A 15402-nucleotide genomic window follows, 5' to 3' on the forward strand; every position below is an offset into this window, starting at 1 on the left:
TCCAAGCAGCAGGCTCCTGTAGGCGCTCTTGTCAAGTTTTGTAAGTTTTTCTGTATTATCCATACGACCAAGTGGCAACGTGGTCAATTAGCACTGGCTTGTTGGAAGCTGTCTTGCAATTTTTGCATTGCTTGAGGCTAGTGACAAGGGCTCAGAAGTAACTTGATGCTTGCAGACCGCAGTCCTCCAGAAATTGTGGGAGTCTGTATTTAAAATCTTTGGGGTGGCAGCTGTGTTGAGTGGTAGCTGAGCTCATCTTCCTGAGCTGTTTCATTTCTGCAGTAACCACATAGCTGGCTTGGGAAGCTGCCTGCTGTAAGAGCCAGGGGAAAGGGAAGAAAAATCTGCAGCAGTGCCAGGAATAAATGTCCCGGGGTTTCAAGGTGGAAGACAAGTTTAAACCTATAGTTTAAAAAACCAAATCACATCCAGAAAAATATTAATGCAGATGGGAGGGAGGAAATCTTAAGGAAGACAATGTGACAGTGAAACATTTCTTAAAAGCCATTGTGTGCTTTAATGGAGAGGTTATGACTAGAGATAATGTAATAAACCCTGTGTGAATTATGACTTCCTGAAAGACTATGTGAAACCTTACCTGAATAGGGAGAATTAATAGTATTGATTGCGTTTTGCCTTCAGGTTTTCGAGACTGGGTTCCAAAGGAGCTGCAGAGAGTGGGTTGTGTGGAGCTGCTGAACACAGTGCAGAGGCGAGTCAGGCCCAAACTCCACGTCTTTGGTGGGATTCATGAAGGTAAGGAGCAGTGCTGTTCCCTGCTTCACCTCAGGTTTCAAGAAGCACATTTTGATGGTGTATTGCAGTGGATAATGGCATATTGGATTAAAGTAGGGAGGGAGTTCAGGGAAGTGATTGCATGCTTGGCACTTTGTAAATTTATTCCAGAATTAAAACAGACTGTTTCAGGAATGTGTGCTACATTTAGCCACCTACATCTTTCACTGTGCAAAGGTTGTCCTATACAGGTTATTTGAAAGCAATTCAAATTTTGACAAACTTGGTTAGAGAAACAGATGAGATTCCCCACACTTGTGAGCCAAAATGAAAATTATCTCCATTATTCCAAGTACAGGAGCTAAGAAAGATGCTAGAGAAAAAAAGAAAATGTGAAGACAACTTGCTGCCTCTGCTCACCTCCCTCAGGGTATAAAGAGAAGCAGAAAGCAGGGCATCTCAAGTCAGGCATCAGGAGGAGCCACTGCCAGAACTCACTGGGCACACATTTCTAAAAGCACCCTGTTATACAGGCTATTCTCTCTGTGTTACCCTCCAGGAGTCTCATGTTTTAGAAGAGATATTCCCCCTCTGTCAGTGCCAGGACAGGCAGAATGTGATGCTTCAGAAACAATGAGCTCAGTTTGTGGCAGTGGAGGAGACTGAGAGATGAAATACATTCTGGAGATACTTAAATATTTCATACGATTTTGTAGCTTTCATGTGGCTGAGAGACAAACACGAGGAGTTCTGCCTGAGAGTGTAAGACTTCATGACCCTAGAACTCAAAATTACACATTAAATGTTTTAGATTCTCCCCGCTGGGGGTTTCTCCATTATCTCTAACTAGGTTTTCCATAGGCCTAAAGATTTCCACGACTTCATTTAAAAAAAATAAAATAAAAAAATGGACAGTTTTCTCTGCTAGTTGGTTTTTCTGAAACCGTTGTGACTTTATGCAACAATTCCCATGCCTGGCATCTGTAAATAAAGAGTTTATACTGGGAATACTGACATGACCTTCTGCATAGAGGCATAAATAACAGTCCTTTAATGCACCCAGGAAAGTATTGGGTATTTTCTACAAATATTAGTCCTTGCATATTAAAAATAAATGGATATAGCAAGACTTCCAGATAAAATGTGTAAATTGTCTACAGCCTTTGTTGGCACATTGGGTGGTGAAACTTGAGGTTGAAATAGTGCAAAGGGTGGGAGAGGAGGGTGTCTGAATGTACAAGACCATCATTTTGAGAAAGCACCAAGGAGCCATGTCCAGCACCCTGCATTTAAATCTCCTGGGAAAGGTGACAGGACATAATAACAGCAAACTTTCAAATAAATTCTTACAAGAATACCAGCAAAAATTTAAAATAATTTCTAGTGCTTACACAGGAGACATAAGAATGGCCTGTTTCAGTAAAGGCAGAAATAGCAAAGTGTTAAGAGCATTATCTTACAGTGCAGTTAATTTTTATCCAGCTGCAGCTGAGATGAACATGCACTGCATTCCCTTGAACCAGGAGAGGCTATACACACATTTTGGTGATGCAGGCTTTTTCCCCTGGTTGATAAGCAGAACAACCACAAACAAGGTTTTTCCCACCATGAGATGATCTACATCAAAATTGCCAGTCTAAATAAATAAAGTAATACAGGTGGACAGTGCAGCAATTCTGAAGTGATTATTCTTTCTGATAGGCACTGTGGGTAGCTGTATTTATCTTAGCTTTCAGACAGCAGTGATCTGTACTCTATCATAATGGTTTGAAAGAAAAACATTTTTCCTCTGAGGGTTTGCAATGGAAAGCTCTCTTCCTCCTTGAAACTCTGGGGGTTTCTTCCAATTTTATTTTTTTTTAAGTACACTTGGGGCTAAATAGATCCTAGATGTTTTCAAGCTTCTTTGTCAGCTTTTTGTGGATGTCAGCTGAAAACGCACACACTCTTATAATTTTTTAAAATATATATATATATTTATATAAAATAATGCAGTCATAGGATGGTTTGGTTTGGAAGGGACTTTAAGGACCATCCCATCCCAAACCCTCTGCCATGGGCAGGGATAGTGTCCACTAGAGCAGGTTGCTCAGAGCCCCATCCAGCCTGCCTTTGGACACTTCAGGGCTGGGGCAGACCCAGCTTCCCTGGATGCCTGAGGATGTGCGTGTGTGTGTTTTTAACCTGCTGATGAGAGCCTGAGGTGTCAGAAGCCAGTGTGAACACCAGCTTGGCAGTGCTAGGATGGGGGACTGGGGGATTAGGGCTAGCACAGGAGAGGTGACAGAGTGCAGGTCGTTTTATGGAGAGGGGGTGTTTAGGCTAAACTAAACTTACTACTGAATCTTTTGCTTCTGAATGGTCATTTTCTTCTGACAGACATGACAGGCATATGCAAACTAGAGCTCCCTAATGAAATAATTAGTGAAAGAACCTGTGTGGTTTGTGTTTCTGCCACACCCAGTTGCAGCCGAGGATTTCCCAGGGGCGAACAGAAGTTTGTTCATGAACCAAAAGCATCATACAGCACACTGGATTTTTTTCAGTCAAGCCTTTGTGACAGAGATACGAGGAGGGTGCTGGTGTTGTTCTGAAGGGGTTCATTTGGCTTTATTGCACAGCATGGCTCCCCCAGCAGCATTGGGTGCTCTGAGTGTGTCCTGGCAGTGAGTGTGCCCTGGCAGTGAGTGTGCCCTGGCAGTGAGTGTGCCCTGGCAGTGTGCCCTGGCAGTGAGTGTGCCCTGGCAGTGTGCCCTGGCAGTGTGCCCTGGCAGTGAGTGTGCCCTGGCAGTGAGTGTGCCCTGGCAGTGAGTGTGCCCTGGCAGTGAGTGTGTCCTGGCAGTGAGTGTGCCCTGGCAGTGAGTGTGTCCCTGGCAGTGAGTGTGCCCTGGCAGTGTGCCCTGGCAGTGAGTGTGTCCTGGCAGTGAGTGTGCCCCTGGCAGTGTCCCTGGCAGTGAGTGTGCCCTGGCAGTGAGTGTGCCCTGGCAGTGTGTCCCTGGCAGTGACTTTCCTCTGGCAGTGAGTGTGCCCTGGCAGTGAGTGTGCCCTGGCAGTGAGTGTGTCCTGGCAGTGAGTGTGTCCTAGCAATGAGTGTGCCTTAGCAATGAGTGTGTCCCTGGCAGTGAATGTGTCCCTGGCAGTGACTGTGTCCCTGGCAGTGACTGTGCCCTGGCAGTGTGCCCCTGGCAGTGAGTGTGTCCTGGCAGTGAGTGTGCCCTGGCAGTGAGTGTGCCCTGGCAGTGAGTGTGCCCTGGCAGTGTGCCCCTGGCAGTGAGTGTGCCCTGGCAGTGTGTCCCTGGCAGTGACTTTCCTCTGGCAGTGAGTGTGCCCTGGCAGTGAGTGTGCCCTGGCAGTGTGCCCTGGCAGTGTGTCCCTTGTCCCCACAGGTTATGGCATCATGACCGACGGCTACACCACCTACATCAACGCCTCCACGTGTACAGTCAGCTTCCAGCCCACCAACCCTCCCATCATCTTCGACCTTCCAACCCCTCAAGGATCCTGAAGCACTACTGGGGAAGGTCTATAAACTGCCATTTTCTAATGACAAAACTTACATTCTTTACATGTTTATTTCGAAATAGGGGTTAGGGGGCATTTTGGGGGGGAGCCGTGGGGGTTTTTGTTTCGGGGTGAGGTTTGGGGTTTTTTGTTTGTTGGTTGGGTTTTTTTTTTTTTTTTTTTTTATTATTTTATTTGTAAATTGCTGGTGCAAAAGAAACAAGAAGAAAAGTTAGAGGTTGTGCTTTTTGGAAATGCAGCATTCATTTTAAATCGATAAAGCATTGTGAATTTGTAAAATGAATTTTGTTTTTCAATAAATTTGCCATTGTAAATTGTTATAGTGTTCTCAAAAGGACAGCCAAGCTTTCTTTTAATAAGTGAGAGACCTTATTTTAATATTATATTATAAGCTAAAAAATAGGCAGCATTTAAATACACCCAAATTTGCACAACTTATGTTACTGTTGGGGTTTTTTTAAGTGTCTTCTTTTTCCCTAGGTTTAAATGTTAGCTTTTTATTTCCATTTATATCATTTTTTTTAGTAGCACAAACAACGTTTTGGGGTCCATTTACCTCTTGATATCAACATGTACTTAAACTTGGTTCTATTCTTGGTAGAATGCAGCAAGGGGAGAATAGACTTCTCAGTTGTTTGTCTCTACCTGCTTTATAAAGACTGAGCTAGATAGCCACAGCCTGTATGTGATATCTACCTTCTGTTGTTTCTTTTTTTAAATTATTTTAGCTTTAAAAGACTGGGGGTGAAAGCTGCAAAGAGCAGGTATTTCATGCAGTAAAAAAAAAAAAGTTGTAAATGCGGACTCCTTTTAAATATGAATTTATATATATATGTATTTTTTGTGCATTATAACTAAGCTAGGATTTAATATTGCCAGTATAGCATCTGCAAAATTATGCTGTACAGCACATCTAAATTATGAAGGATGTGACACATTTTTCCAAGTGCTCAAGGCCTCCAAGAGCCCGAGTTAAATCTTTGTTGTAGTTCAGGCATGTATAGAGTCAAATGGATACAATCAAGCCTAAATAAAATAAGGCTTAGTTGTCCTTTATATTTAAATATTCTTCTTGTCTTTTTTTATTTCCTTTTTCTTATTTTGCACTGTGTGTAAATGGAATCTCACTAGCACAAAATATTGTTGCAGATAGTTATTTCTGTTCCACCACTGTAAATGCTATTGAGCTTTGTTCTGTTTTATGTTACCTTGTTAATGGAATTTAGAAAAGCAGTTGTTTCTTTTAAATTTATTGTGATATTATATCTAGCGGCCTTTATATGCAAATAAAATTGCAAGATTTTTAAATACGTGGTTCAAGGGAGTTTTGTTGTTTTTCGTGGCATGAACGATTTTGGGGAGTGATGATAAGAGTGAGTAAGAAATTTTCTCTTTCTCATTAAATTTATATTGCAGATCATTCATCAGATGTCAGTTGGTCAGTGGAGCTGACCAACTCAGAGTTTCCCTTCTGTTTCTCTACCATCCATCTCTCCATTCCTTTCAGACAGAAGGGATTTTGTCTTTGGGTGTTGGTGGTTCAACGTGATCACGTCTTGTGCTGCTAAGTCTTGTAGGACACTGTTCCAAGGAAGGACTGATCAGGCAGTAACCTTTCTGCTTCCTCACATGGTCATTAGCACTGAGCTGCAGGTGTCTTGTGCTCATGCACTCTGGGTTAAAAATGAATAGTCAATAGGTGGAATACATCCCTTTTTTTGTGGCTCTCTTGCCGGTTTTGTGGCTACAGCGGGATCCCCCAGGCAGGGGAATCACAGGGCGGTGTGGTTCTGTGTGTGCCAGTGGAATGACAAACACTGCACGACCTGCTGGGGTTGCTGCATACAGTTCTATAGATAGTAACAGTCCTGTTCCAAAACAGGAGCTATGGCTGCAAAAATCTGGTTTCAAAATGAGAAGATAAGGCACAGTTTTCATGAGTCCGCAGTAACGTCAACAGGAGCTGGAGAGAGATGGAGTATCCTCATTTATCTTAACAGGTGGTTAACTTTTGACGTTATTTTGGTATGAAGGTTATGGAGAAACAAACCCAAGGCTCTTACAGCAGAGCACAACTTAGTGGGCCACTGTCTGTATTTTGGTGCAACATGCATGACACATATCTGTGGAGTTGGCCAAAATATTCAGATTTAAAAGGCTGCTATACCAAAGTCTTTTTTGGGGAAGAAGCTGCTGTATCTCTTAAATCTAGTTCTTGTTCTATATGTGGAATTTCTTGTCAGGCTTCTTTATGAAATAGATAGGTATCTTCACTCCTTAATGATACCTGCTTCACTTTGCTTGCAGTGCTGGCTTTTTTATCAATTGAGCCAAAGGAAGAAAGGTCACCAAATATTAGTCTTTACTTTTGGATGTAGATGCAGGATCTGTCTCGTGGGCTTTTTTCAGCTAGCAGTGAGAAGACAAGGAAATTGGTTTTGACAACCACAGCTGTCTGCTGACAAAGAACTTTTGAGATGGCTGTCCTTGGAGAAAAGCAGTTCTCAGAGCATGTAGAAATCATGTCTGTAGCACACCTTCGATGATTCTGTTTCACTGGTCTCTTGATTGTTGTCATTGCTTAAGGAGGAAATACCCATAGCCTCAGATGCTCTGTAATGCCATGAACTTTCAGATGAGCAAAGAATAGCCACTGTATCTGTGTTGCTTTCCAGCCTTCTGGAGAACCTGGCACCTCTTCATTAGCTGCAGCAGGTGTAGTCCGTGGCACCAGTCTGTCATGTCTCTCTCTGCCTCATAGTAAAAACTGGGTTATTCCAAAAGCAGAATTTCCGAGCCAACAGCAGCTTTGTTCCAGCATTTGAGCAGACTTCTGTCAGCAAAATGAGTGGGTGGCAGTGGAAGTTCATCCAGGAGTCTGCCTTGGGTAACACTGGTAGTGAGAACAGACCAGAGGCAGTGCTGTGAAGGAGCAAATCTGTAGCAACCTCTGCAATAAGCTCAAAACTGGTACCTGTAGATGTCATAGCCAAAGCTTTGAGTCTTGGTTGCAGCTCTTTGCCACGTGGATTTTTGGCTGTGTGATGCAGCAGGTGTGGTACTGAGTGGTTCTGCACTGGGATACAAGGGCCTGGATTTGGACCAACAGGCTGAGACTTCCTCCTTCCATTTAGGTGCATCAAGGACAGTCACTGCCTTGTCATCACTTGGTGCTGGTGCTGAATGCAGCTGTTCATTTACAGATGTCTTCAGGGGTACTTTCTAACCCTGGAGTTTTTTGTGGTATTTTCTTTCTCTCAGGCTCTGTCAGCTTCACCTTGCTGGTGGTTCAGCACTCAGCCTGTTCTCCTCCATGCCAAGGTGTTTTAAATTTTACTCCCTCAGTTTTCTTTTATCCTTTCAGAAACTGATCTAGTTTTCCTCTTCTGAGGAAGCTCTTATTTTGGCTAGCAGCAATTACAAAAAGGCCAGGAAAATATTAGCAGTTCGGCTTTTTTTCTTTTTGTGCTCCTTAGAGATTTTGAAACGTAGAGATGTCTGTCTGTGCTGTCACAGGCAGGTAATTTTCCTTTGCTGGATGTCAGCCATATCTGACAATCAGGGTAACTGGGACACAGTATGGTTTGTAGAAGTTTGGTTTCACAGGGACACAGAAGCGTGTGATGAATCTGCTTCTTTTCAAGGATCTTTCGCTTCTAAAAGCAGCTCGATACATGTATGCAGAATAAACCTTGGGTAATAAGTCTTTCTTTGGGGTCTGCTCCAAGCCCGCTGAAGTCACCAGGAGTCTTTCTATTGACTTCAGCTGGCTCTGGATCAGACACCTGGCATCTCTCTGGATTGTGTTTCTGTCTATTACTCATCCTTCAAGCTGGAGTAGATGGTCCTTGGTTAAGATGCAAGAACCTCTTGGCAGGAAGAGAGACCTACCTATTTTAAGTGCTGAATCTTTCCAAGTGATTGATTAACAGCAGTGTAGTCGATTAACCTTTCTTCTTTCGAGAGCAGCTTCCATCTCGTCATCTCGATAAGGCTGAGAGCAGTCAAGGCCTTTAGCAGGGGAGGGCTGTGGAACAGGATGTTCCCCAGAGGTGATTGCTTCCCAATTCTCTCTGCATAGTGAATTTAGTGAATTCAGCAGACCTTGGGGTCAAGCATTTATTAGGCTAAGAGACTGTCAAATCAATCTGCTCTACTCCAGGCAAGTTCCACCAGGAGAATGGGTTTTGCCAAGACTCTGTCTAAGCAACAGATTGATGACTGACTCCTGGTTGAAGCTGCCTTTCTCCTTTCCATTTTCCGTGAATCACAGTTTTTCTCCCTCACTGACCCAAATATTTTCTCCTTAGACAAATTTTATTTAGGAAACTCTTGGAATCTGTCTGTAATTTAAGTCATAGGGAGAGTTCCAAACTCTGTAGTCCTTCCGTTCTGTGTTATATTGACCCTAGGGCCTTCTTTGAGAGCTTGCTTTTTGACCACGTGTTTGAATGATGTTTCTGGAATTTTCTTTTCACCCTTTTTCTCCTTTGCCCCCCCCCCGCCCTTCTTTTTTTTTTTCAACTTAATATTCTCTAGCAGTTATAGGCAGGCAGGGATTCTGATTTTTCTCTGCCTAACATCACAGCTTCTTAATTGAAAGAGAAATTAATTGCAAAAGCAAGTGTATTTTCTATCCTTTATTCTAATCCTAACTTCCTTGCAGATTCCTCATTTGCTGTAACCAGACTGAGCACTGTCATCAACTAACTTACCTGACCTATTCAAATAAAATCATGTTATGATCAGGCTTGGACAAGGATGGGAGCTGCCAGGGGACACCCTCTGCACCCCTGTGGGCAGGTTCCAGCTGTCAGAACTCTGCCTGATCTGCAGAAATGCAAGGAAAGGGACTCTAACACAAGAGTGCAGCCTGAGTGCAGCATGGAAGGCTAAAGTCAGGTTTTGACATTTTCATCTTCACTTCCTGCCAGTCTAATCAAGAGAAAACGCAAGAGAAGTCAGAGTGAGCTCTAAATCTGTTTTCAGTGATCCATATTGATCTGCTTCTTCCCCATCTAGTTATCACTTTCCACCTCTGGCAGGAGCCATCCCGTGCTGTAATGATTCTGTTAGGATATGGCTATAAGGATACATCTCATTTTGTTTTACCTTTTGTTTTCCTCAGGCATAATTTACTTTTCCTTTATTATAGTATAGAATCAGAGGAGTCCTTCACTTCTTCTGGGCAACATTTTTCTGGAATTCTCACTGCACAATTCAGTCGCTTATTTTGTGAAGGTCTTACATTCATGACAGAGGGTGTGACAAAAACCTGTACCTGAGTTTAAGATAACTGAATGAACAGCCCACATTTGTCTCTTTCTCAAACAGTGGGTAGTACTTCTTCAGGTAGATGTCAGTGGTACGATAGGACTTCACAGATTTAGGAACTGAGGAGTTGGGACTGCATAAGTCCAAGGAATTTAAATAAATGGCAACATATTCAAAAAATTAGACTAGAAAACATAGACCTCGAAGTATAAAACAAAAGACTTTGTCTTTCTTGAATCACATTAAGATGCGTTTTTTTATTGCCATTACTACTGAAGTGGCTCAGAAGTGTCAGTCGGTTGCCAAGGGCCTTCAGTTACTAAAGGAACAGCACTATGGGTATAAGGGGTTTTGCATGCTGTGCTCAAGCATTTTCAACATTCACTGTTGTGTAAGGACTGCAGCAAAATATTTTCTCTTCTGGTGAGTTACCGCAGTTGGAGGAAGAAAGTGAACTTTTTTATGAGCGCTATCATAGATTCTTTAAGAGGTCTGAAGCAGGTACAAAATCGGCATTATTGTGAGGTGCAGACTGCAGCTCTGTCAGTAACACCACATTGTTATTGGATTTGTGTTAGGAGGTGTCTAGAGAATTTTGGAAACAGCGTGTTTGAGCATCATATTGATATGGGCTACAGAATATTGATAGGAGCATGATATTGATAGGAGCCTTGACACTACAAGGCTCAAGCCCAGCTCTGGCTGGGAGAGGGGCAGTGCCTAAGAGGAGCTAAACTCTATTGAATAGGGTCTCCTAATCAACAGAATGACCTTTTGCACAAAGTGCTATTGAATCTTCTGCAGACTTGAAATTACAAAATACATAGACTTATTCATAATCAATTATATTAGATATAAAGCTTTGAAATCCAAGAGCTGTAGCAGTTCAAAATGAAATTCAGGTGGTTTATTTTTATTTGTGATTTGCATTTCTGTTATTGAATTGAAGCCAGCTTTTCAAATACGTTTAGGTTGTCAGTAACATGTTACTCTTGAACACCCCATCACTTGTTGCATCTGGAAGTATGTTAAAAAAATTCTGGGCTTTTGGCATGTCTTATGTTAAAAAATCTTCCCTGTTGTTCTAAGATTTCTTTGGAGCTACTGTAGGTACCAGTCAGACTTTAGCACAGTGGAGAGTCAGAGATAAAATATACTCTTCTTAGTATAATGTCCTACAGCAAACTGTCAGCTATGTGAATAAAAGCTGGAGCTCTCAGTACATTCCAGGAAACACAAAGATGTTCCTGACTTGGTGTTCCTTTGTCAAGCATGGTCATAGAGCCCCTTTACTGTGAAGCCCGAGTCCAACAAGAATGAGGGAAAGCAAAAAGCCAGTAACTGTTATTTTTACTGTTAGAGCAGCTGTGGGAGGAAAATCAAGCTGATCAGCCCAGTCACACCAGTGGCCTGTAGCCAAACTAAGGAAGGAATCCTTATTTTCTGATCTGCCTTTTTGCTGCTGTTCAGTTCCTCACAACTTTTTATTTAGAAAGCATATAATGAGAAAGAACCAGCTTTCTAATCCTAATTTGGAGGGAAAAAAATAATTTAAAAGCCCACAAAAGATTTCACATTGAAACTAACATTTGAACCAATGATGACCATTAGATAACAGAAAGGGCATTTGAGAGACAAACTGGATTTCCAGGCTAAAATACACAGGCTATAGTTTTGGCTAATGTTAGACAAACAATATTTTATGACTTGTTTACTGTAATCTTCCTTCTTAAGGGTGTGTGCCAAAATGCCAGGGCAGGAACAATTCCAAGACCATCCCACCCCAGATTTTTCTTTTGTTTGGAGAGGGGAGGTAGAGTGTTGGAGGGGTTTTTTTTTGTGTGTGTGTGTGTGTGTGTGTGTGTGTGTGTGAAGTAGGTCCCAAGGCACTATTCCTTAGTAGGAAATGCTCTCCGTTGAATTCTTAAATCCCAGTTTACTTTTGTTCAGACCAGCCAGTTGGACTCATCCATGTCACACAGTAAATTTTTTTCTGAAACTGCGTTTTGATGGATTTTGTTCCCAGCTTAAAGCCAAGCCTGAACAATGGGGGCAGGTACGCGGCGGGGTTGCACTGATGATTTAGAGTTTGCTGGCTTTTATTTGGAGCAAGAGGCAAGCTGGTCTGGTGTCAGCAGTCATTACCTTCTGTCTGTGATGTGCTTTCCCGGCACAGTGGCACTTGAGAGGCTGCTTTGTAAGCACGTTACTATGAAAACAGACTTTTCCAAGGAACAAATTATCCATCCGGAGTGCAGTAACCATATGCAGACAACCTCAGCTGTAGCTCTGGCTTCCACTAGTATAATTTACAGACCTGAATATTTGTATAAATGCCAATTAAGCTGTGGTAGCACTGTTTGTCACAGAAAGCTTGGCCACGTAATAAAAATACCTCCATTTCTGTTGCCAGACAATTTGAAGAGGGCTTCTGCTGCAGTAAATCAGCCTTGTGTGGTTACAGAAGTGTAGGACGGAGTTTCAGCATTTCTGGGGATCTGATTGTGTGAATTTGGTGATGCTGCTCATGTGTGTTAGGGATGCAGGGCTGGCTGCTGTGAAACCACATACAGAACAGTGAGACCTGACAAGTCGTAGGAAGAGCACTTCTGTTGGACAGAACAATCCTAAAGCCCAAGAACAGGGCAATGGAAGAAATACTGGAGGTGTGTCTAGTAGACAACACAAAGTTTATTCCCTCCTGCAAGCATACATTCAAACAAGGACATCTTGCCTGAAGTAAGTTTGACCCTCAGCAATTGCAGCACTGATTTTAGAAATTGCTGTGAAGCACAATGCACGTGCCTATGGATCATCTGAATCATGCTGCACGTTGACTTGTGTGTTCAGTCACTGAAACAGCTGTGTAAACTTCCCTGGCCTCTCCAAATCAGCTTGTATCTGTGCTGTGGAGCATTTGTTACACAGAGGCTGACACGGTGCTGGTAGTTTGATACACATCTGCAGTACAGAGTACCTGACCTGCCATCCGGGTCAGCTGGTTCTTTTCCCTTGGAGAAGAGATAGTAGCTCTTCATGGCAAATGAAGCCTCTCTAATCTTCAACCACTGTCCATTTACACATGAGTAAATAGGTTAAACTGTTCAGAAAACGATAGAATCATATGAGGAGTAATACAAAGTGGCAGTAGCACAGCTGAAAAGCAGTCCATTATATTTTGCTCTGGGTTGTGCCTGCAAATGTACTGAAGACTAAGCACAGGTTTTGATCACAGTCAGGTTAATGGGTAAAGGGGAAACATGGTTATTCAGAGAAGTTTCCTCTTTTTCCTCCTACCAGGGGACACAAATGCTCTCCTGAGCTCAGTGCAGCCCTTCACTGCTTTACTGCAAGGGCCCTGCACCAGTGACAATGGCCAAAAGGAGGTAAAATGTGCCCAGTGCACTAGAATTGTCTCTGCACATGAGGGCAGTGAGCTTCATTACGTTAGTTTTCATTTTCCTGCCCACTGCTTTGTGCTCTGGCTAGCCCAGTATCCTTCCCATCACCCAGCACATTTCCTCCCCTGCAGCAGCACCTCTGAGGCTTGCTGCTGCTGGGGAACTCCACAGGTTCCCTCTGCCAGCACCCATCACCCCACAGGATTCCCCTCCAGCAGAGGGAACGGGTCCCTGAAATGGGCAGGAAAGAGAACAAGCAGGAGCAGTGTGTTTTACAGTGTGTCTGCATGCACGGCACCACAGCTTTCCCCTAGCATAAAAATAAACGTGAAAGAATACCAGAACTGCAGAAATGATTACCTGAGCTAGGCAGTTTCCCAAGTATTCATCAACCCTCACTCTTTAGAAAGTTGCTATGATCCTATAATGATCATTGGACGTTGCTTTTTCATTTGGGTTGTTTGTCCAATATAATTCAGCCCTCATGGATTTACAGCTCATCCCTGTTGTAATAGGTCACCATGTGCTTCACATCTGCTCCTACAAAAGAAGCCATATTACACATATGATGACAACTGTTTTAGGGCACAGTCTCCAGAGACTGATATCTGTGTCTTGACAATTTAGCAGTTTCATTAATCAGCATTAAACCCTCATTTTGCTATTACAGGCATAATTACTACTGATCCAAATGATGACTAAAAGAAGCAGTTTCATGAGTTCTATTATTTAGCAAGCTGATATAGACAATCTTTTTCTAAAATGCAGGCATTTAATAAAAAGTTAACGAGAAGTCTGTCCACTGCAGTGTCTCATCAAAAACTGTTGGACCAAACTGACCTCATCAGTGATAATAGAGCAGAAGTGTATTTAATCAGAAAACAAGCAAAGGACGTGGACTCCATATATATGTTTTTCAGAATATTTGTCAGGTGAGTATTTCAGTTAACATTTGGGATCTAATTCTGGCTTTTATTGGCCAGAGGGGGAGGAAAAAGAAAAAAAGGCCAGTTTCCAGACACCTGTATGCAGGGAAGTTATGTCTCCTCTTGCCTCACACATCACACCCTGGAACCTACTGATATTTAAAAATTGAAACACTTATTTTCCATATATTTTCTATAGGGGATTGAAACTCAATGCAGATTCTTTTCTTGAAATACTTGAAGTTTTCCTAAGAGGATAAAACACAGGAGCCTGGATTACTCACTGACTGCCATGTCAACTCCATATTTGTGGTTCTTCTCCAGCGTCCTGAAGGCCTTTTCCTAACAAACCATCCACTAAAACATGAACAAGGGGAGGCTGTGCCAGGTGGACAGGTTCATTCTAACTTTCAGTAGCTCATTGGGAGACAGTCAGAAAGTCATATATATTTTAATACTGTGTATATATACATAATACTGTATTCCCTCTTTAAATACTGGAAAACGGAGAAAAATGTCTTTAAAAAGAGCCAGGGAAAAACAATTTGGTTCTCTTCTTCATTAGCCATCAGAATCAAAATCCACCCTGTGTATGCCACCACTGTTAGAAAAGGGAAATTGCATTCTCTTCAAGTAAAACACTTTCTTCTTCCCTATTGAAGAAGGTTTCTTTCTGTTGAATTTACTGAAAATCTGCACCCCAGAATCAGTGTAGCAGCAAGGTATGTACACCTCTTTAACCGTCTGCAGGATCAGGGCTAATTGCAGCTGGTTTGTTCTGACAGGAAATGCTCTGAAAGTGCCCTGGAATTGCAGACATGCCTCTGCTCTGTGTATGTGCTGTGGGCACCTGGAGAACCAACGATTCCTACAGCATTTGCAGCTGAAAATTCCCCTTTTCCTGCTGAGGGGCAGAGAGTTGTTTCATTCTCCCAATGTGAGGGTGACTAAATGCATTTTTGATGAAGGGCTTTTAGGTACTATTTATTGCCAGGCGTGATGAACCCATTTTAAATTAACTGTGTTACAGCTACAAAGCAGGGAAAGACATTTATCCCAGGCACTGCAATTAAATTTGGTTTTCTCTAAATTCCACCTTTAAATAAGGTAGCTCTTGGGGTAAATGAGCTGGGATGCTGGCCTGGAGCTATCCCATGAGGTTCCCTTAAAGGCCACCTGCTGTCTTTCCTGGCTGACTCCCTGCCAGGTTAGACACTGGAGCAGGAGGCACTGGAAATCCCTTCAAGACTGTCCTTTCTTCCAGCTGCCAAGAGCTGTGGCACTCACCAAGGAAAATACAGGTGATGGACTGGATTCCTCACATGAGCAGCTCTCCGGAGTAGAAATTTATTTTAAGCTTTGCTTATTTTTAGAGAGGTTCTTGCTGTTGTTGTCGAATCTATGCTAAAGCAATTACTGTCTGTGAGGTCACCTGGAGTTCAGTATCACTGAGAAACTTGGAGCAGAGCAGTGAATGGCATGAACTGCTCAGCAGAGGGCCTGACACAGACCCTTTCCCTTAAAGAAATAGAGCAGCTCCCTTC

The 15402-nt window shown here is 42.7% G+C and overlaps 1 protein-coding gene across 1 annotated transcript in view; it reads left to right on the forward strand.

Annotated features, from left to right (window-relative positions):
• The window catches only part of MPPED2 (metallophosphoesterase domain containing 2), a 103922-nt gene extending 99632 nt beyond the window's left edge, over positions 1 to 4290 (forward strand). Inside the window, exons 6-7 of the mRNA XM_066320514.1 lie at positions 643 to 756; positions 4122 to 4290. Of these exons, the coding sequence (XP_066176611.1) occupies positions 643 to 756; positions 4122 to 4240 (233 nt within the window). The 3' untranslated portion in view covers positions 4241 to 4290. The remainder of the gene's footprint in view (positions 1 to 642; positions 757 to 4121) is intronic.
• The last annotated feature ends 11112 nt before the right edge of the window (positions 4291 to 15402 follow it).

Source organism: Sylvia atricapilla, chromosome 6 (genome assembly GCF_009819655.1).
Source record: "Sylvia atricapilla isolate bSylAtr1 chromosome 6, bSylAtr1.pri, whole genome shotgun sequence".
Lineage (NCBI taxonomy): Eukaryota > Metazoa > Chordata > Aves > Passeriformes > Sylviidae > Sylvia > Sylvia atricapilla.